The sequence below is a fragment of the Pseudophryne corroboree genome, chromosome 8, assembly GCF_028390025.1.
Source record: "Pseudophryne corroboree isolate aPseCor3 chromosome 8, aPseCor3.hap2, whole genome shotgun sequence".
Classification (NCBI taxonomy): Eukaryota; Metazoa; Chordata; class Amphibia; order Anura; family Myobatrachidae; genus Pseudophryne; species Pseudophryne corroboree.
Genome location: NC_086451.1, coordinates 452695133 through 452717444, shown reverse-complemented (window position 1 = coordinate 452717444; position 22312 = coordinate 452695133). Strand labels below are relative to the sequence as shown.

The following is a 22312-nucleotide window of genomic DNA, read 5'->3' as shown; positions in this document are numbered from 1 at the left end:
ATGCGGTCCAAGGCTGAATAGCCTGGCACCACCGCAAGAGGTTTATTCAGCATACAGTTCCACCAGGTCCTAATCATGTTCCTCCTTTGTCCAAACAACGCGTTTTGGTCCATTCAGTGACCTTTTTCAAGACTGGATAAAGGATTGTCCTCAGATGGTCTTTTTATACCCCTCCTGATTACTTCTAATGCGTGCATCATTGAATAATTACCGGACTCGTCCTTCCGGGTTCTCTCACCAGAAGTGACGTATTTGCGTTCCAGTGACAGCATCCTATTCCGCGCTTTTCTGTTGCGCAAACTCAGACTTCAGCCCCACACTTCCTGATTCTCTTACCGGAAGCTACAATACGTTCCAGAGACAACTTCCTGTTCGTCAGATCCCGTGATATTCCGTCTTTGAACTGCATTGCTATTAAGGTGCATATGTGCTGGCAGATAAATAAAATGCTCAATAAAATAATGAATACATCCTACACAGCTGGGTCCTTATAAATACAACTTTGTACAAAATGTTGTCATATTTCATAGTGTACTGGGGGTCCGTCTGCCATTTTACTTATGGGATCCATTATTCTTTGCCCTTAGATGTGGATCATCATGATTTCGAGGCATTCTTGGCACCGTTTCCCCATATTTAAGACAGAAAATAGACACCCACTCCTGACCAAACTTAGTGGTACTTCATATTCCCATCCAGTCCATCCCTATTACCCGGGTGGGGTCTTTTACTGTCATTAGGTGACATGTGACGAATCCCCCGATGTTTACATAAAAGAGAAAGAATAAAAACAAATGATTACTAAATTATCAAAAGGTGATCAACAGGGAAAATAGGGATACTACAACATGTTATTCCAAAAACCATCTTAATTCAAAGTAGAAGTAATCAGGAGGGGTATAAAAAGACCATCCGAGGACAATCCTTTATCCAATCTTGAAAAAGGTCACTGAAAGGACCGAAACGCATTGTTTGGACAAAGGAGGAACACGATTAGGACCTGGTGGAACTGTATGCTGAATAAACCTCTTGCGGTGGTGTCAGGCTATTCAGCTTTGGACCGCATATGCTTACTATTAAGCTAGCCCACCGCATGTTTGGAATATGGTGAGAGATCTCCATTTGATACACAAGTCACCTTATTTGGATAGCCCTAATCATGTTGCACACCCATGGAACTTTTTAATCATTTTTAACCATTTTTATTGTATGTTTCCCATCATGTTTGTATGATATTGTAATAAATCAGTATTTGTCATCCACCATTCAATTGTGGATAATTCCCTATCATTCCATTCCCATTGGGTAATATCACCCCCATATTTAGGGGTCATCTGTAAGGTTCACGTACTGTAAGTGTATAACTCTTAATAGCTCAATGTTACCCTATTTACTATTATTGTCAACAATTACTTATTTCTCTCTGTGGCTTGCAATCGCGGCGCTTGCAGTGAGGACACACCCCATTACTGCGAGGTCACACCCCCTTACGGTGAGGCCATGTCCCCAATTTTGTGGCACGCATTAGTGTCCCTCCTTGGCTGTCACAAAAGTTGGGAGGTATCGGTATGCATTGCATTGCAAAGTACAAGACATCAATATAAACTATTCAAAAAAAGCTTATTATTTTGGGGTTGCCTCAGAGTTCACATCAGCGTTTCACAAAATCCACCATTACAGTCCAGGCTTTAAGGATATCTATGCTTGAGGCCAGATGGCTAAATCAAACTAACTGAGGTACTTATTACGTAACCTCAGCTCAAGCATGGATATCCTTAAAACTTGGACTGTAATGACAGAGTTTGGGAATCTCTGGTCTACATGATGAGGAACTGTCCCACCTCCAAATGCAGGATCTGTGTTTAAGTCATTCCACATTCTGTTCTATGGGGGTCATTCCGACCTGATCGTAGCTGTGCTAAATTTAGCACAGCTGCAATCATCTTCCCTGACATGCGGGGGGACGCCCAGCACAGGGCTAGTCCGCCCCACATGTCAGCCCCCCCTCTCCCCCGCACAAATACAAAAGCATCGCACAGCGGTGATGCTTTTGTACTTGTAGAGTAACTCCCATCCAGCACAGCTCCTGCGGCTGACCGGAGAGCTACTTGTCGCTGCCTGGCTCGCTGTGGCTGCATGTGACATCACGCAGCCGCTGCGTCCCGCACTGTCCGGCCACGCCTGCGTTGGCCGGACTGCGCCCTCAAAACGGCGGCCGAACGCCGCCGTGCTGCCCCCTCCCGCACAGCGACCGCCTCTGCCTGTCAATCAGGCAGAGGCAATCGCTAGCCAACGACAGCTGTCGGCTGTCAGCCATGCGCCGGTGCACTGCAGCACCGGCGCCTGCGCAGTTCTGACCTGAACACTGCACTGCGAAGAACTGCAGCGAGCGTTCAGGTCAGAATGACCCCCAATGTTCTCTATTGCTGCGCTCTGCGTCCCTGCTTTGTGAGTGGGTACCATATTTTCTCATACACAGGGAACACTTTTTTCCTCTGTCATTTATCCCTCAAGTGCACACATTAGTGAATACGGACTCTAGTCACTGTGCAAACATCTTATAAACTGAACTGTGGCCTCATCATTAGGCCACACTAACACTACAATATGAGAAAAAAAGCAAATGACCAAGTCATGGTGATTGTACCTTTGCAGGCCTGCACATTTACCTCACAAATTACACTGTGCATGAGGGTAACAATGACCGACAGACGGGTAAATGTGCTGCACCCTTGTGTCTGGCCAATTATTAGTAAATGTTCTAACCTGTGCACTTAAGTGTCACAGTTATTATCAATAATGTTTATTGTATGCCTTAGTTGCCATATTCCCTGTACAGCGCACAGCCGCGTGCTTATAATTGGTTTGTGTGGGAGATGTGCGATCCTCTGGAGTGACAGGGATCTGATAAATCTGCTGCTTTCCAGGCTCCGCAGGAACTCATTCTATAGAGGGAAATAGCAGGGGTCATGCACGAGGGTCTCTCATAGCTCACTGGCACATGGCGCAGCAGGTTTGTACTCGTTTCTAAGTACATAATCCCATTGCTAAAGATTTATTACACTGCAGGAAGAGTGCTGCACAGTGAGGAGCTGGAGGGGGCTACAAATAAGTATTTTCAAAGCTACAAGTCCATGATTGGTCCTTCTAACACCGCTTTCCTGTGTACATGCGCTGAATCAGATATCAGTATTAAATACACAGCAATTAATGAACTCAGGTAATGTAATTAGAGGTCGGGTACGCACTGTGGGGGTAATTCTGAGTTGATCGCAGTAGGAACTTTGTTAGCAGTTGGGCAAAACTATGTGCACTGCAGGGGAGACAGATATAACATGTGCAGAGAGAGAGTTAGATTTGGTGTGGTGTGTTCAATCTGCAATCTAACTTGCAGTGTAAAAATAAAGCAGCCAGTATTTACCCTGCACAGAAACAAAATAACCCACCCAAATCTAACTCTCTCTGCAAATGTTATATCTGCCCCCCCCCCCCCCCCTCCAGTGCACATGGTTTTGCCCAACTGCTATCAAAAGTCCTGCTGCTATCAACTCAGAATTACCCCCTGTGCTACTTGGTGTCATAGACGGGAACCTCTAACCCAGAGACCCCTGCAGGCTATTACTGAGGTCAGGTGTCATGACCAAAGTACTTGGCAGCGATGGATGGTGGCCGGGACTGTCACAGCAGGACATTAATAACTGATTATATGTCGCACAACCTCCAACCCCCAATGGAGAGCTGATATTTATATATAAAACTTTGTTTATGGGCCTTTTTCAGGTTTGTTAGCAAACCGAAAAAGCAAGCAATTGGACAAAACCATGGGGGTCATTCCGAGTTGATCGCACGCTGCAACTTTTTGCAGCCCGTGCGATCAACTAGATGCTGCCTATGGGGCAGTGTATTTTTGCATAGCAAGGCTGCGATCGCTTGTGCAGCTGAGCTATGCAAAAACATTTTGTGCAGTTTAGGAGTAGGTCCTGACTTACCCACTGCGATCACTTCAGCCTGTCAGGTCCCGGAATTGACGTCAGACACCCGCCCTCCAAATGCCTGGACACGCCTGCGTTTTCCACTCCCAGAAAACGGTCAGTTGCCACCCCGGGACGCCTTCCTCCTGTTAATCTCGTTGCGATCTCGGCAGCGATCGTTTTTCTCGTTGCTTCAGTCGCTGTCCAGCATTCCCCATCGCCGGGCAGTGACGCGCCTGCTCATTGCACCCGCTGCACATGCGCATTCCGTTTCCGTTCGAACGGCTGCGAAAAAATCAACGTGTGAACGGTTCGGAATGACCCCCCATGTGTACTGCAGGTGGGGCAGATGTAACATGTGCAGAGAAAGTTAAGGTGCATAGACACTTGCCGATAAAATGATTGACGTTGCTCATTTTCACCCTTCCTAATCAACATCGTTCACTTTCTCGGCAAGTGTGTATGCCGGCGTTGACGACCGATGCGCGTTAACGTCCTGCTGTGGCGGCGGTGCATGCATGCTCAATCTGAGCTGCCTACATGGCCCGGCCGCTGCGTGATGTCACTGAGCGATATGAACGGTCATATCGCTCAGTGTGTACGGCCGGCCACCAACCGGCCCGGGAGGATTAACACTAGTGTGTATGCACCTTTAGTTTTGGGTGTGGTGTGTTCAAACTGAAATCTAAATTGTGGTGTAAAAATAAAGCAGCCAGTATTTACCCTGCACAGAAACAATATAACCCACCCAAATCTAACTCTCTCTGCACATGTTACATCTGCCCCACCTGCAGTGCACATGGTTTTTCCCAGTTGCTTGCTTTTTTTGGTTTGTTAACAAATATTAGGAATATTGAGGCTGACATAAAATGTTCTTCAGGGCATTTCTGGAACGAATAGGTGCAGTATCAGATGTGCGCAGTAAAATCAAAGCAAGCTGCCCAGACACCCTGTTCAATGGGGGGAAGAAAACATCAATTCCCAATGATACAAGAGGGTACAACAAGGCGAACTGGGTGTCACTGGCGCTTGATCGATAGGATGTGAGTACTATTTCCAACAACAATTGTCACCACAAAACCCCTTGGATTGTATTTTATCGCTGAATGGCTGGTATTACCATGTGGTGGAAAGGTATAAAAATGGCAATTAAATCACAATGTAAACCCAAAGGATTACAAATTTATTCACAAACATAAATACTAAAAATGCATGACTGGTAAAAGTGCAACTGAATACTTCCATAAAGTGGCTGGTGCTTAGTATTAACAGGAAAGAAGCTCTCACCCTCTCCCTGTATTGCGGTGGGCTAGCTTATGAAATAAGCTGGTGTGGTCCTAGGCTGAAATAGCCAAGCACCACCGCAAACAGTTTTTCAGCATCAGATCCCCTTCAGTCCACATGTATCAGTCCTCAGTCCAAGACAACGCGTTTCGGTTCCCAAGAACCTTTCTCAAGAATTGGATGAGGATAACTGTCCTGTGCCTTCTTTTATACCTGGTGAAATGATCAAATCAATTGAATAATTAATCATGATGTCACTTCCGGTTTCCGTCTACGGAAGTGACCTCGATGCGTTCCAAACTCTCTGGTCCTCTGTTCCCTATGTCCTTTCCCTAAAGATCACACACTCCCTTGTTCAATCGATAGCTCAATTCCTTCTTCTTGTTTTACAGTGTTATTTATATATATCCCCGTCGGGCTCCGTGATTTCCGCTATTTCTAGCCGGAAGTCATGTGTGCTGTTACCCCTGACTTCCGGTGATGTGCGTTCCAAAGATCAACCGGAAGTGGCCGGCTTGCGGTGCATACACTCTGGACGTTCTCACGAGATCTCATATGTTCATTACAGAGCGCTGCTTCTTCTTTCGCCATTTCACTTAAGGGATCCAATACTCTCATACATATGGAGCCGCCGGGAACACCCACTCCCCACCTCTCTTCGTGGTACTTCGTATTCCCAGCTAGTCCATCCCTATTACCAGGGTGGGGTCCCTTATTTGCTCCATGTTTAAACATATGCAGAGTCGGTGACATGAAAAAATAGGATAGAAAGGGAGAATAATTAGTAAAATTGATGAAAGGATGTAAAAACCTGATAGTACATATCCAAAAACCATACACAATATAAGAAAAATTAACATTTACATATCTGTGCATTTCATAATGGAGGCAATATGAAACAAAGAAAGAGCAAACCTCTTTCATTATGGACAAAACACCATGAATCATAAAACAATTTTTTCATAATTTTTTCATAAAAATCCCTTAAAAAATATAAAATATATTATAAAAATTGCCATGGATATGTGAAATTTCAATCTAAAAACCATTTTAACTCGAAATCAGCATTATGCCCCTTTGGTTTGAGAGTGTCCAAATTAAAAATCCACTTCATTTCACACTAATTATGAAAAAAAATTTTATGATTCATGGTGTTTTGTCCATAATGAAAGAGGTTTGCTCTTTCTTTGTTTCATATTGCCTCCATTATGAAATGCACAGATATGTAAATGTTATTTTTTCTTATATTGTGTATGGTTTTTGGATATGTACTATCAGGTTTTTACATCCTTTCATCAATTTTACTAATTATTCTCCCTTTCTATCCTATTTTTTCATGTCACCGACTCTGCATATGTTTAAACATGGAGCAAATAAGGGACCCCACCCTGGTAATAGGGATGGACTAGCTGGGAATACGAAGTACCACGAAGAGAGGTGGGGAGTGGGTGTTCCCGGCGGCTCCATATGTATGAGAGTATTGGATCCCTTAAGTGAAATGGCGAAAGAAGAAGCAGCGCTCTGTAATGAACATATGAGATCTCGTGAGAACGTCCAGAGTGTATGCACCGCAAGCCGGCCACTTCCGGTTGATCTTTGGAACGCACATCACCGGAAGTCAGGGGTAACAGCACACGTGACTTCCGGCTAGAAATAGCGGAAATCACGGAGCCCGACGGGGATATATATAAATAACACTGTAAAACAAGAAGAAGGAATTGAGCTATCGATTGAACAAGGGAGTGTGTGATCTTTAGGGAAAGGACATAGGGAACAGAGGACCAGAGAGTTTGGAACGCATCGAGGTCACTTCCGTAGACGGAAACCGGAAGTGACGTCATGATTACTTATTCAATTGATTTGATCATTTCACCAGGTATAAAAGAAGGCACAGGACAGTTATCCTCATCCAATTCTTGAGAAAGGTTCTTGGGAACAGAAACGCGTTGTCTTGGACTGAGGACTGATACATGTGGACTGAAGGGGATCTGATGCTGAAAAACTGTTTGCGGTGGTGCTTGGCTATTTCAGCCTAGGACCACACCAGCTTATTTCATAAGCTAGCCCACCGCAATACAGGGAGAGGGTGAGAGCTTCTTTCCTGTTAATACTAAGCACCAGCCACTTTATGGAAGTATTCAGTTGCACTTTTACCAGTCATGCATTTTTAGTATTTATGTTTGTGAATAAATTTGTAATCCTTTGGGTTTACATTGTGATTTAATTGCCATTTTTATACCTTTCCACCACATGGTAATACCCGCCATTCAGCGATAAAATACAATCCAAGGGGTTTTGTGGTGACAATTGTTGTTGGAAATAGTACTCACATCCTATCGATCAAGCGCCAGTGACACCCAGTTCGCCTTGTTGTACCTTCAGGGCATTTCTACCCAAGCTGCTCTACAAGTAGACATTAAGATACAATGTAAAAAATTGGTTAAATCACCGGACGCTGCCTCCTTTGGTATAATTCGGATCATTCCACTACTGAGAATTCTCTGCATCTGCCATGTGATTGTATGTCCACCTAATTTAGGGATGATGAAGTCAGTGGACAAATCAGATTTTCTCTATCACGTCACATTTATAAGATACACGCAGATAACGAAAGTGGTAATAGCTATATCTGAAAAAAGTGAAATTTCAATTAATCTCTAAAAAATGTAAATATTCTCATCGTATTCATTTGCTAAATATTAATAAAACAACAAGGACGCTTAAAAAATGCAGATTTTTTTTTTTTTTTTTGCTGTAGCGAAATAGGATGTAGATACTTTCTGCTGGTACAGTGCCTCATTGGTCTCTCTAATGGTGGGTACACACTGATAGATATATCTGCTGATCAATTGATCTGCAGATATATCTATGAACGGATCAGGTAGTGTGTTGAGCATACACACTGCCCGATCCGTCGGGGACTGACGTCATGAACTGGGTGGGCGTGTACACAGGCCCGCCCTTTTCAGCTGTCAATCACCGCTGGCTGCCGCAGCACGCGGGGCCGACGCGATGTGTCTGTGAACGACGGAGTTCACAGACATATCGCCCGTACACACTGGCTGACGGACCCGCGATATATCGGCCAGTGTGTACGGGCCTTAACAAGGAGGAACTAGCAGTAGTTCCCCATCATTGCAGGTCTCCGTAAAGGTAAGTATTTAAAAATGGGTGCAGTGTGTTTGGTGTGGGGCCCCTGTGGACCAAGGGGCCCCTGTGCACCTCACACATAACACCCATTATAGAAATGCCAATGTATAGTGGCCTCTTTTCTGTTCCCTAAGAAGCTACACACAGCAGCCTTGAAGGAGGACAAAGCAGCAGACTCAATTTCTGTCAATATAGCATCACATATATATTCTGTAAGCAGTGTCTTTATTTGTAGAACAACAAATGTGCCTACTTTTGTCTTTGCTATACTTAGTTTCAGAAACATTTCCTTCATATTACTGAAAGCCCGGCCCGCTTTATCCAGAGCTTGCACAAAATTTTTTATTAGGCCCATCTTAATGTGAAGTGAGGGTAAAATGAATTTAATGATTGCCCCTTTAAAAAAAAGTGTGAGTTTGGCCAGCATCCCGCAGATCCGCCGACCTCGGACTTCAATACACCCCGGCCCAAGTATAAAATTACATGAAAATTTTTATATACAGTACATATATATATATATATATATATATATATACACGTGACACTCTGAAATTGACCCCTGTTTGTTAGCTGGCCCAGTCACGCTGAAGGGGTTAACACCCCTCCTCTTCCGATGATGTCAGCAGCACCACGCACCCCTTACACAGGGGACACAGGGACCCAGGGAATTCCAGCAGTAGCTCCTCAGAGCGGGAAGGCTGGGAGACCGCGGATTGGCCAGTGGAGAGAGCGGGAAAGGAAGGAGGCAGTTACCTCTGGCGAGCTGCCTGAGGAGAAGAAAAGAGAAGAGAGCCGCGGGGCTGAGGATACAGCACTCTGAGTGGAGGGTGCTCGCTCTGCTGAGTGCTGTGAGAAGGGCCGGTGTTACCCTCTCAGGTGGAGTCTGAAGGAGAGTGCCCACATAGCCGGAGACCGGGGAGAGCTGTGCAGCATCCGGAGCGAGCCGCAGTAGCCGGAGTCACACACTTTGCAGTGCAACGCTGTGTCAGCTGAAGGGCTGCCGGGACACGGATACATGAGCAACGCCAAGCTGATCAGCGGCTGGCCAGATAGAGAGAAAGTGAGAGAGCAGCGTCCATTATCCAGCCTGTTGCACGGACCAGAGTATGGGGAGAAGCTGCGATTGTAGAAAGATACCTGAGGTAATCGCTGCCACCCATGTCCTACAGTAGAGACATACCCCAGTATAGTGGGACAGGAGCAGTTAGCTCATCCTAAAACCTGTCGCCAACCAGACTGCTCCCAGTAGCCCGGTCTCCTAGTGACCGAGGAGAGACTCAGAAGTTGTAGTCAGCGTATCGCTCCCTTTATCAATAAGGAAAACTGTATGACCGTGGTTACTATACTAAACAATGGGATTTGCCTAGAACAGGGAGTATACGGACAAAGCTTTAGTCCCATGAAATAGGATTTTGCAGTTAGCAACAGAGATTAGAGTGAGAAAGTCTTTAATGCAGGGACTGCTTCAGTACTAATCTGTAACAAGACTCTAACAATTGCCTGCACCTCTGAGGGATCACTGTGCCTGCTTTAATCAACCCTGCTAGAACTGCTTCTGCTATTGTCAGTGCGTATTTAATACAGAACTGAACTGTTAATGTACCTGTTTGGAGACAGCGCTTATTCGCTCACCGTCTTATTACTGCCATAGTACCGCTATGTATGACGTGCTGCTTATAGCCAGCTGCTCATGCTATTTCACGGCTTTGCTACTGCACTGACTGCATGCCTGCCGTTAATAGGAAGGAATGAACTGTAAAGCTATCTAATTAGCTAAGGAAAGGGACTGCTACATATTCTTTCTCTAGGTTAATACAGAACCTTTTAGTCAACTACTGTAGTTACTGACCTTTAGGGTAATGGACTTGATGTAAAGAGACTGAGTTACAGAGACTCATTACTGCCACCTGGTGGACATTTAAGCTTGGTTATTAAAGGACACTGGTATAAACTTGTGGTGAACTGCATACTGATAGTGGCGTACCTGCCCATCCTGCAACACCCATTTTCCTGTGCTGCTAATAGTACAGTGTCTCATCTGTCATAGTAGGCTACTGTTTTTGTACTTTGCATTGTTCTGTCCTGCACACAGTTGTCTTTGTTTGCTGTAATCAAAGTTAAATTTACTGCAATGACCTCTAATTTTCCTGCCTAATATACCCTGAGTCACCGTCCTTATGTGTGGCGACTATTATATTGGGTCCTCTGGGGTTGGGGTTCCTTGTTCTCTCTCGTTCGAGCAGCAAGTTCTGGTACAAGAGGTGATCCCAGGTGAACAATCCAGGTACGTCCACCTGCACCTGCACAACACATCCACAGTACTTACCTGTTACATATATATATATATATATATATATATATATATTGACCACAGCTTAGATGTTTGTGGCCCTGCTATTATGAAACTGGTTACCCTGTTTTTCCCACTACCACAATCACTGTCTATACTATACATATCTGTTGATTATACAATTCCTAAACTCACTTGTTACGAATATTTAATGATGCTCCAGCCAATCAGCTCCAAACTGTCATGTGTTTGAAAAATGACAGTTATGAGCTGATTGGCTGGAGCCCCATTTAACATTTGTAATGAGCGATAACAAGAATATCACTCGGTAATCTGCCCCTCATGTTAGAAAGTCAGTGATCTTGTTTGTTAAAGACTAACATAAGAAGCGCTGTATGCCAGCGATGTATAATGCTTCTGGAGGAAGAAGAGTGAGTAGCACGCTTCACTGGTGTTATGAACCACAAGCTGTTTGGTTTCTGTTCATGAATTTTATGTTATAGTTCTGTTTGCATGCCAGGATTTCTCTTGTACTTGTTTAGAAGACTCTTGTTGGCCGTCGGTGGTGAGTCTGTGTAACTGCAGCCTGTTTTCTATGTGTTAAGCCTCACCTGTCAGATATTTGGTCATTATGTGGTGAGTCTGTGTACTGCAGTCTGGCTCTTGTCTGTGTAGCCTCACTTGCCAGTATTTTGGTCATTACCTTGTGCCTGGCTTCCAGCCATCCTGATTGGGGGGTGCTTCCCTTATTACCCAGCTAGCCCTGCAGTCCAGCGCCGGTGATAGAAGTTTGTTATGATACGTGTATGTTCCAGTTCTTGGTTAGCTTCCGTCCAGTTTCCAGAGTATTGTCTGAGGGATTGTTTCCTGCTGTCCTCCGAGTTTGTCTTCCAGTGGAGTGGTCTGGTGTCCAAAGCATTGGGGTTCTGGTAATTTCCTGCGCACACCTTTCGTGGTGTCGTGAGTAGCGGCTCTGCCGCACCTTACGGCTGAAGCCGTGTTCTCATTATCTGTTTTTGGTTGAGTCATTTTGGCGGAGGCTTCTGCATGGTTGTCCTTGCCGAACTACGATGGATTCGTATTTGGCATTTGGGCAATGTTACTTTGGTTACGGTTTTTCTTGGTGGTCGCGCCGCACATAAATTGGTTTATTATTTTCTGTGGTTTCCCCTTTCGCTTTTGTGCCTGTCTTAGTTAGTTTTCCCCTTGTTCTCTCTCTGTCTCGGTTAACGCCTTGTCACCAACTAAGACCGAGGGGGCATCGGAGTTCGGACAGACCTAATCCGCCCATTCAAACGCGGCTGCCATAGTTTCGTAGGCATTAATTGACCACTAGGGAAAGACAATGGAAACAGGGTTTCCCATTAGGTATTGCTGCGTACCACAGTTCTGTCGCAGCTTCACGCATCTGTACTTGGAACTCTTCTGCTACCATCCTATCTCCTGGGTTCCAAGTACAGAGAACATAACAGTATCACTGGCCATACAACAAAAAAACAAAACTAAACAGAGTAGTTTTCTTTTTTGGTAGAATCCAGTCCAGTCCAGAATCCAGTCCAGAATCCAGTTCAGTCTTGTCTAGTTCAGAATCCAGTCCAGCCTTCTCTTGTCTAGTCCAGAATCCAGTCCAGTCTTGTTTTGCCTAGTTCAGAGTCCAGTTCAGCCTTGTCTTGTCTACTCCAGAATCCAGTCCAGTCTTGTTTTGCCTAGTTCAGAATCCAGTCCAGCCTTAGAAACATAGAAACATAGAATTTGACGGCAAATAAGAACCACTTGGCCCATCTAGTCTGCCCCTTTTTTATCCTATTAGGCAATCTCAACCCTTTTTGAACCTTAATTCTTTGTAAGGATATTCACATGCCTATCCCAGGCATGTTTAAATTGCTCTACAGCCTCTACCACCTCTAATGGGAGGCTAATCCACTTATCCACTACCCTTTCTGTGAACTAATTTTTCCTTAAATTTCCCCTGAACCTCCCTCCCTCCAGTCTCAGTGTATGTCCTCGAGTTCTAATACTTCTCTTCCTTTGAAGAATGTTTCCCTCCTGAACTTTAAGACCTTTGATATATTTGAAAGTTTCTATCATGTCCCCCCTTTCCCTTCTCTCCTCCAAACTATACATGTTAAGATCTTTCAGCCTTTCCGGGTAAGTTTTGTGATGTAGGCCATGCACCATTTTAGTTGCCCTTCTTTGTACACTCTCTAATGTATTTATATCTTTCTGGAGATATGGTCTCCAGAACTGGACAGTATTCCAGATGGGGACGCACCAATGACCTATACAGTGGCATTATCACTTCTTTTTTCCTGCTACTGATTCCTCTCCCTATGCAACCAAGCATCTGACTTGCCTTCCTCATTGCTTTGTTGCATTGCTTTCCTGCCTTCAAGTCACTTGAAATAGTGACTCCTAAATCCCTTTCCTCCTCAGTAGTTTCCATTATAGTACCCTTGATACTATATTTAGCCTTTGGGTTTTTGAGACCCAAGTGCATTATTTTGCATTTTTTAGCATTAAACTGTAGTTGCCACATTCTTGACCATTTCTCAAGCCTACCTAGGTCATCAATCATTTGTTTTACACCTCCCGGTGTGTCTACCCTGTTGCATATCTTGGTATCATCTGCAAAAAGGCATACCTTCCCTTCATTACCAACTGCAATGTCACCAACAAAGATATTAAAGAGAACTGGACCAAGTACAGATCCCTGGGGTACTCCACTGGCAACATTTCCCTCCATAGATTGAACTCCATTCACTACAACTGTCTGTTTCCTATACTGCAAGCAGGTTCTTATCCATTTAACTGTTTTATAATCCACCCTCATGCTTTCAAGTTTATTTAGCAGTCTGCAATGTGGGACAGTGTCAAATGCCTTACTAAAGTCTAGATATGCTACATCTACAGCTCCCTCTTGATCTATTATTTTCATCACAGAGTCAAAAAAATCAATAAGATTTGTTTGGCATGATCTCCCACCAGTAAATCCATGCTGTTTTGGATCCTGTAAGTTGTTTGATTTAAGATATTCCACAACTCTTTCTTTTAATAGTTTTTCCATTACTTTCCCTACTACTGATGTAAGGCTTACTGGTCTGTAGTTAGTTACTTGCTTCTTCCTTGCTTCCACTTTTGTGCGGTGGAACTATATTTGCTCTTTTCCAGTCCTCTGGAATAGCACCTGTATTTAGTGACTGGTTAAATAATTCTGTTAAAGGTGTAATCAGCACATCTTTTAGCTCTTTGAGTATCCTTGGGTGTATCCTATCTGGTCCCATTGATTTATCCACTTTTAGTTTTGAAAGTTCTGTTAGGACCTTCTCCTCTGTAAATGTACTTTCATCTGCCTTATTTTTATGAATGTCCTTGCAACTTAACTGTGGCCCCATCCCTTCCTCTGTAGTAAAAACTGAGCAATAATAATTATTTAGGTGATCTGCTATTGCCTTGTCTCCCTCCACCAAATGCTCACTCTCTGTCTTAAGTCTTATTATTCCTCCATTTGATTTTCTCCTTTCACTTATATACTTAAAAAAAGCACTTATATACTTAAAAAAAGTTTTGCCCCCTTTATCTACTGACTGGGCCATTTTCTCCTCAGCTTCTGCCTTTGCACGTCTGATCACTTTCTTAGCATCCTTCCGTCTGTCAAGATACACCTCTTTGTCGTTATTATTTTGAGTCTGTTTGTATTTCCTAAAAGCCATCTTTTTTGCTTTCACACTAGTTGCTACGTCTTTTGTGAACCACACTGGCTTTCTTTTCCTGGTGTTTAAAAGTTTACTGCGGCCCAGGCTCTCAAAGGAGGAGCATCAGCATCGCAGAAACTTGAATTTATGCCTTTAGGCCACTATCTGCAGACCTGTGAGTTGTGCAAGCCAAAATGGGGTGACAAGTCCTGCCCTCTGTCCAAGTTGAGTCAGGATTCAAGACCTACTCCTGTCTCTACTGTGGCAGAGGTACTTGTCACGAAACCCACACTAAAAAGCACTCTGTCCTATAATTGGGGTCCTTGGGCTAGGGAGCCCCATTATAGATTCAGGAATCAAAGGAGAAATGTTTCTCTCATCTTTTGACTTTCCTGTTGAATCAGAGTTGCAAACCCCAGTAGTGGAATCTCAGGGTCCTGAAGTGGTGCACAATGCTCAGGGCCTAGGATGGGTGCCCCGATGCTCAGGGTCCTGGAGCGGTGCCCGATCCTCAGGGTCCTGAAGCAGTGCCCAATGCTCGGTTTCCTGGAGCGGTGCCCGATGCTCAGGGTGCTGGAGCAGTGCCCAATGCTCAGGGTCCTGGAGCGGTGCCCAATGCTCAGGATCCTGGAGCGGTGCCCGATGCTCAGGATCCTGGAGTGGTGCCCGATGCTCAGGATCCTGGAGCGGTGCCCGATGCTCAGGGTCCTGGAGCGGTGCCCGATGCTCAGGGTCCTGGAGCGGTGCCCGATGCTCAGGGTCCTGGAGCGGTGCCCGATGCTCAGGGTCCTGGAGCGGTGCCCGATGCTCAGGGTCTTGGAGCAGTGCCCGATGCTCAGGGTCCAAGAGGGGCATCGAATATAATGGTTCAGGTGTCAATCCCAGAAGGGGTCTCAGAAGCTGTTACTCCAGGTAGGGACTTGAAAGGCGCAACCCCAGAAAGGGTATCTAAAGCCATAGTTCCAGAAGGGAACTCGAGAAGCACAACCCCAGAAGGGATCTTTGAAGCAGTATCCCAAGGTGGGGTCTCAAGAGGCACAGCCCCAGGAGGGGTTCTAGAGGTCGTTTCCCCAGGAAAGGACTCAAGAGGTATAGCCTTAGTGGAGGTTCTGAAGGTCATAGCTTCAGCAAAGTCCCGGAGGCCATAACCCCGGGAGAAGTCTCGATAATTATTGACCCAGAGAGGGAGTCCGATGGTCCGGTCCCAGAGAGGGAGTCCGATGGTTCGGTCCCAGAGAGGGAGTCCGATGGTCCGGTCTCTGTGAGAAAGTCCGATGGTCCGGTCTCTGTGAGAAAGTCCGATGGTCTGGTTTCTGTGAGAAAGCCTGATGTTCCGGTCTCTGAGAAAGTCCGATGTTCCAGTCTCTGTGAGAAAGTCCGATGTTCCGGTCCCAGCGAGAGAGTCCGACGTTTCCGATCCCAGCAAGAAAGTCCGACGATCTGGTCCCAGCAAGAGAGTCAAAGGCCACTGCCCCAGAGGAGGTTTCAAAGGCCACTGCCCATGAGGGGGTTCTGAAGGCCACTGCCCCAGAGGGGGTTCCAAAGGCCACTGCCCTAGAGGGGTTCCCGAAGGCCATTGCCCCTGGTTGGGATCGGAAAGTCACAGTCTCGAGTAAGGTCTTTAGTGACTTTGTCACAGTGAAGCACTCCAGCCAGTCAGCACAAAAATCACAGCCTATTGCCATTGCTGCTGGCTGTGCTTTCCTGTCTTCTCCCTACAGGAATTCTCCTAAAGTTTCAGTACCTAGGGGAATGGAACCAATCTATGGTCTGTTCTCAGATTCTGAAACTGATGAGATTTCCTATGTGCCTGGGCATTCTAGTAGGAAAGGGAAGAATCATCTGATTGCTCGACCTATATATTTTGAAGACTTTTTTGAGCCAGAGATTTCTTCCTTTCCTGGTGTCTCCAAGCAAGCACAGGGGAAAAAGAAGAAAAAGAAATAATTGCTGACTCTTGCCTGTTTATACCAGTGTGTCAGGTTTTTTTCAATGTATCCCTTGTTTTGGAAAACCTGGATTTTGGGGTCCTTTGACCCCTCCTAAGGGGGTACTGTTATGAGCCACGGCAGTGGCTCATTCCTGTTTTGCACTTTGGTTATGTATTTTATGTTATACTTCTGTTCTGTTCCCCTTGGCTTTTATGGGGAGTCCGGAGTCCACCCTTAAGGAGGGGGTACTGTTATGAACCACAAGCAGTGGTTCATTCTTGTTTGCTTTCTGTTCATTAATTTTATGTTATAATTCTGTTTGCATGCCAGGATTTCTCTTGTACTTGTTTAGAAGACTCTTGTTGGCCGCCGGTGGTGAGTCTGTGTAACTGCAGCCTGTTTGCTGTGTGTTACTCCTCACCTGTCAGATATTTGGTCGTTATGTGGTGAGTCTGTGTACTGCAGTCTGGCTCTTGTCTGTGTAACCTCACCTGCCAGTATTTTGGTCATTACCTTGTGCCTGGCTTCCAGCCATCCTGATTGGGGCGTGCTTCCCTTATTACCCAGCTAGCCCTGCAGTCCAGCGCCGGTGATAGAAGTTTGTTATGATACCTGTATGTTCCAATTCTTGGTTAGCTTCCTGCAAGCTTGTTCCTGGTCCCTGTCAGCAGCTTCCTGTGGAGCCTGTCTTCCTGCCTCTGGTGTGTTCCTGCATCCAGCTTGTGTACTCCAGTGTCCTGTGTCCAGTTTCCAGAGTATTGTCTGAGGGAGCGTTTCCTGCTGTCCTCCAAGTTTGTCTTCCAGTGGAGTGGTCTGGTGTCCGAAGCCTCTGGGTTTCGGTCGTTTCCTGTGCGCACCTTCCGTGGTGTCGTGAGTAGCGGCTCTGCCGCAGCTTACGGCTGAAGTCATATTCTAGTTATCTGTGTTTGGTTGAGTCATTTTGGTGGAGGCTTCCGCATGGTTGTCCTTGCCGAACTATGATGGATTCGTATTTGGCATTTGGGCAGCGTTACTTTGGTTACGGTTTTTCTTGGTGGCCGGGCCGCACATAATTGGTTTATTATTTTCGGCGGTTTCCCCTTTCGCTTTTGTGTCTTTCTTAGTTAGTTTTCCCCTTGTTCTCTCTCTGTCTCGGTTAATGCCTTATCCCCAACTAAGACCGGGGGGCATCGGAGTTCGGGCAGATCTAATCCGCCTGTTCAAATGCGGCTGCCGTGGGCCCAAGAAACCATAGTCTTGCAGGCGTTAACTGACCACTAGGGAAGGACAACGGAGTCAGGGTTTCCCATTAGGTATTGCTGCGTACCCCAGTTCTGTCACAGCTTCACGCGTCTGTACTTGGAACTCTTCTGCTGCCACCCTATCTCCTGGGTTCCAAGTACAGAGAACATAACAACTGGGGGGGGTTACATCTAACCAATATCTCAGAGGTTTGACACATCTACTCCTTGTTGGTCAGATCAGTTTGGAAACTAATGAAAAGAACAAGACAGAATGCAGCGTCCCTGGGAAAATGTATAATGTTGCTAGATGTGTTCATGTGGCCTAGTCATGTAACATGTAACGTGTATTTCCTATGTGTAGAGACTTGCATGGCTGATCTGTTAACTGATGTTACCGAGATGTCTAACAATGGAACCACCCTGCTTATAGTGGTGAATGGTCCTGGTGAATCAGTGATAGCAGATACGACACGGCGGCCAGTGCACAGATCTTTCAGATGTCAGGTATGTACATATGGACATCGCAGAGACCATATGGTGGCACGGGGCAGAATGGCAGAGTATGTGGCTGAACGGTGCACTTGTTATACTGATAGTAATGCACCTGTCCGGTTTGTTCATACGCAGCTGCTGGCCTTCTCCCCGGTATGTTGAATACTCTGGGTGACGGTGCTGCCACGGCAACTGCGGGTAAGTCAACTTTTCTTCCCTCAGCAGCACCACCGGCTAGGAAATCTTATCCTTCGCCTACACTGCAGTCCTTTCGGACCGCAAAATTTAAAAAATCCAAACCCCCTCCCACCTTCTTTAGAGGAGGTCAGGTAATGTCCAGAAAACCTGCACCATCAGGGCCCAGATGAGAAACTGCATCGTGGATAAAATAAAAACTTAAATTATCACCATCTCTTCCATAATTACAATCAGGGCCGGACTAGCCCACCAGGGGAGGTGAGGGGGGGGGGGGGGGGGGCCAGACGTCAGTTTGGTAATTCTATAAATGTGCCTTAGGATTAGGATCCATTGATCCAAAATATTTGAATAACTCAATGGAAATAGATTCTGACAGGTCTAGACCGGCACTTTCTATAAAATTAGATATTACATTTTATGGATTAAAGAAGATTAATATCAGTAATCCCTGTGTTCTTCAGTAATATACGTTTAGCTGTGATAATATTCCGGACACACTTTTGTATTACAGGAAACATTCGCCAACCGATTGCCGGATGGGTGGTTTTTGGATTATGAGGTTCAGCAAAACTCATCATTGGAGATTATTGCGTCCAATCTGTAATCTTTCATCCTTTCTCATGTAACCTGTGTTTTTCTGAAAGCTCCCTTTTATACTGAGTCCCTTAATGGCCTTCCACATGTGTCTGCTGGTTCTCATTAATCTGGCTCATTAATAGAGTCTGAGATCCAGAATGCCACCTTATACACCATGCACCTCTTCTTCGCCAGAGAAGTTACATTGCCTAGCCTGGATTTCTTTCATTTTATTTAAAAGATGTATTAACATAATAATAACAACTATAACAATCTGATTTGGATGCATTAGAATACCTGGCCTTGAGCTGTAGAAATTGTATTATGACTTAACTCATGAGTAATTTTCCACATGCACTACTGACTGGCTCTCCCTGGTGGTGCCCAAATGGTTTGTAGCATCGATCATGTGCCCCTACAGCTAGGCTCTTAGTTATGCCATTATGAACTCTAGGCCTTATTCTGAGTCATAAATTCCTTCATTCCGGCAGATATGGATGTGAAGAATCAGACCTTCATTGCCTTCACTCTACTAGGTCTCTCGGAAAAGCCTCACCTTCGTCTGCCCCTTTTCTCTTTCTTCGTGGGAGCATACATACTGTGCATTGTGGGCAACCTTGTAATCATTACACTTATCTCAACTCAACCTCAGTTCCATACCCCAATGTACCTGTTGCTGGGAAACCTTTCTGTTGTCGATGTCTGTCTCACATCTATAACCGTCCCCAAGGCTCTTTACAACCTCTTCTCAGGGAACATGTCCATTTCATTTCATGGCTGCTTCCTGCAACTGTTCCTGTTCCACGCGGTGGGTAACATGGACAGCTTTCTGCTGGCAGTCATGGCCTTGGATCGGTATGCAGCCATTTGTCAGCCATTACATTACGCCACTATTATGAGCAAGAGAACATGTGTTTGGCTGGTGACTTCTTCATGGGTTATTGTCAGCCTCCACTCTACTCTGTTCACAGCCATGACATCTACAATTCAGTACTGTGGTTGGGTCATTCACCACTACTTCTGTGATGTCCCCGCCCTATTACTGCTCTCCTGCACAGACACTTCAGTTCGGCAGCATGTTGTCTTCATTGAGGGGTCCTTAATTGTCATGGGCCCCATGCTGTTTATTCTGGGCTCCTACATCCTAATTATAAGGGCTGTTTTAAAGCTACGGACCTCCAAAGGCAGGAGACAAACCTTCTCCACATGTTCCTCTCACCTAACGGTGGTCATCTTGTTTTATAGCTCAATTATATTCATGTACTTTCGCCCAAGCTCCCTATATTCATTGTCCTATGATCGGGTGATCAGCGTGGTCTACAGTGTTATCACGCCCATGCTCAACCCATTTATTTATAGTCTGAGGAACAAGGAGGTCAAATGTGCCGTCAAGAAAGTGGCTCAATATGGTAGGAGACGTGGACAAAAACGGATGCAAGAGATAGAAGAGAAGGACTAAAACACCTGTGAATTTGTTTAAATCTCCAGATATTGCATGCAGAGGACCAATAAACTTTGTACCAGATGTATCAGTGAAGGTAAATTAAAAAATAAATAAATCTGATATTGTTCTCAAACATGTGGTCAGTAACAAGGCAACAAACTGCCTAAAAATAATACAGACAGGCCCAGACAGAGGGAGATGTTCAAACAGAGAAAAAACAGCATCTCCTATATATTAGCCCAGAGTGACTGTGTGTATAACGCTGGGCGGAGTCTGGAGTCAGAGTCATACACTCACATCAATTGCAGGGAGCTACACCATTTCCTGTGCCAGCAGCAGAGTGAGGTACAATGTGCACAGTGACACTACTTACAGTATAAGAGGTGTACATGGCCAGCAGGAGCAGGGGTGTATCTAGGAGTCCGGGCGCCCCTGGCAAAGTAAGGGACTGGCGCCCCCCCATATTTGATATAGGGAAGGTGCATGTGCAAAAAAGGGACTTGATCTTATGGGAAAGGGGCATGACCATACAATAGTTCCCCCAATTCAAATTAAGCTACACAGTAGTAACCCTTATACACATCATGCCCACACAGTAGCAGTTCCCTTTACACATTATGCCCACACAGTAATTCTTATAACACTGAGGAGACATCAGCAGTGCCTGGCCTGGCTGAGGAGGCAATGCCACCCAAGGCCAGGTAGTATAATCAAATAGTAGTGCAAAGAAGTGCAGTGCAGCACACTACCCAGAGGTGCAAGTAGAAAAAAATCCTTAGTGGTAGTGTGTGTGTGTGTGTGTGTGTGTGTGTGTGTGTGTGTGTGTGTGTGTGTGTGTGTGTGTGTGTGCCAAAGGCGCACGCATGCCAAAAAATGTGTGTGGCCACATGGGGCATGGTCAATGAAAATGGGGGCATGATACACATATGACCCCAATAGTGCAGTGCCAGATACACACATGCCACCAATTGTGCCAGATACCCATATGCCCCCACAGTGCCAGATACACATATGCCCCCACAGTGCTGAATACACACATGCCCCCACAGTGCCAGATATGCCCCCATGCTGTTAGATGTGCCCCCACAGTGCCAGATACACATATGCCCCCACAGTGCCAGATATGCCCACACGTTGCCATATATGCCCCCACATTGCCAGATACACATGCCTCCACGGTGCTAGATATGCCCTCATAGTGCCAGATATGCCCCCATAGTGCTAGATATGCCCCCACTGCACCAGATATACATATGCCCCCACAGTGCCAGATAAGCCCCCACAGTCATATAGTCCTAGTCCCAATCCCCCTCCCAGCACATAACCATAGTCCCCTCCCAGTAAATAGCCCCCACTTCCCCAAGCAATAGCCGTAGTCCCCAGCACATAGCTGTAGTCTCCACCTCTCCCAACACAGTCCTACAGTAGTCCCCACCCCCCTCCCATCACATAACAATAGTTACCTGCCAGCAAAGATAGCCATAGTCCTCCTCCCTGCACATAGCCCCTCATCTCCCCAAACACATAGCCATAGTCCTCATCCCCCTCTCAGCTCATAGCTGTAGTCCGCCCTTAGCACATAGTAGTAGTCTCCCCCTCTCCCAGCACATACATAGCCTCCCCACACAGCACATAGCCTTAGTCCCCACCCCACAACATACGAGCAGAGAGCCGTAGTGTCTGGAAATACCTGCTGTGCCGAGCTGCCTGGGATGGAGGGCGGAGGATCGCTCAGCAGGCAGGAGCTGGCACCGGTGTCCGGCACTCAGAGTCGGCCCTAGGCATAGGCAAACTAGGCAGTTGCCTAGGGCATCTGGAATGCCTAGGGGCACAAGCAGCTTCTGCTGAAAAAAAATATATGCAGCATGCCTATATTCTGTGTGTGACTGTGGCTGTATCTGCATATGAAATGCTACGTTACAGTGTATTCCTGTAATCACTGTAATGTAGCATTCCATGTGCAGATACAGCCACAGTCGCACACAGAATATAGGCATGCTGCATATAATTTTAATCAGCAGAAGCTGCTTGTGTGTCCTAGTCATATAGCAATGCAAATAA

General features: G+C 45.7%; 1 protein-coding gene across 1 annotated transcript; it reads left to right on the top strand.

Moving 5' to 3' along the window:
• Window positions 1–19300: 19300 nt before the first annotated feature.
• On the top strand, window positions 19301–20266 carry LOC134949952 (olfactory receptor 1L4-like). The gene has a single exon (XM_063938635.1). The coding sequence runs from the start codon at window positions 19301–19303 to the stop codon at window positions 20264–20266; it is 966 nt and encodes a 321-aa protein (XP_063794705.1).
• Window positions 20267–22312: the final 2046 nt, after the last annotated feature.

Excerpts from the sequence above, each read along its gene's own strand:
- LOC134949952 (XM_063938635.1), top strand. The coding sequence starts at position 19,301 with ATGGATGTGAAGAATCAGACCTTCATTGCCTTCACTCTACTAGGTCTC.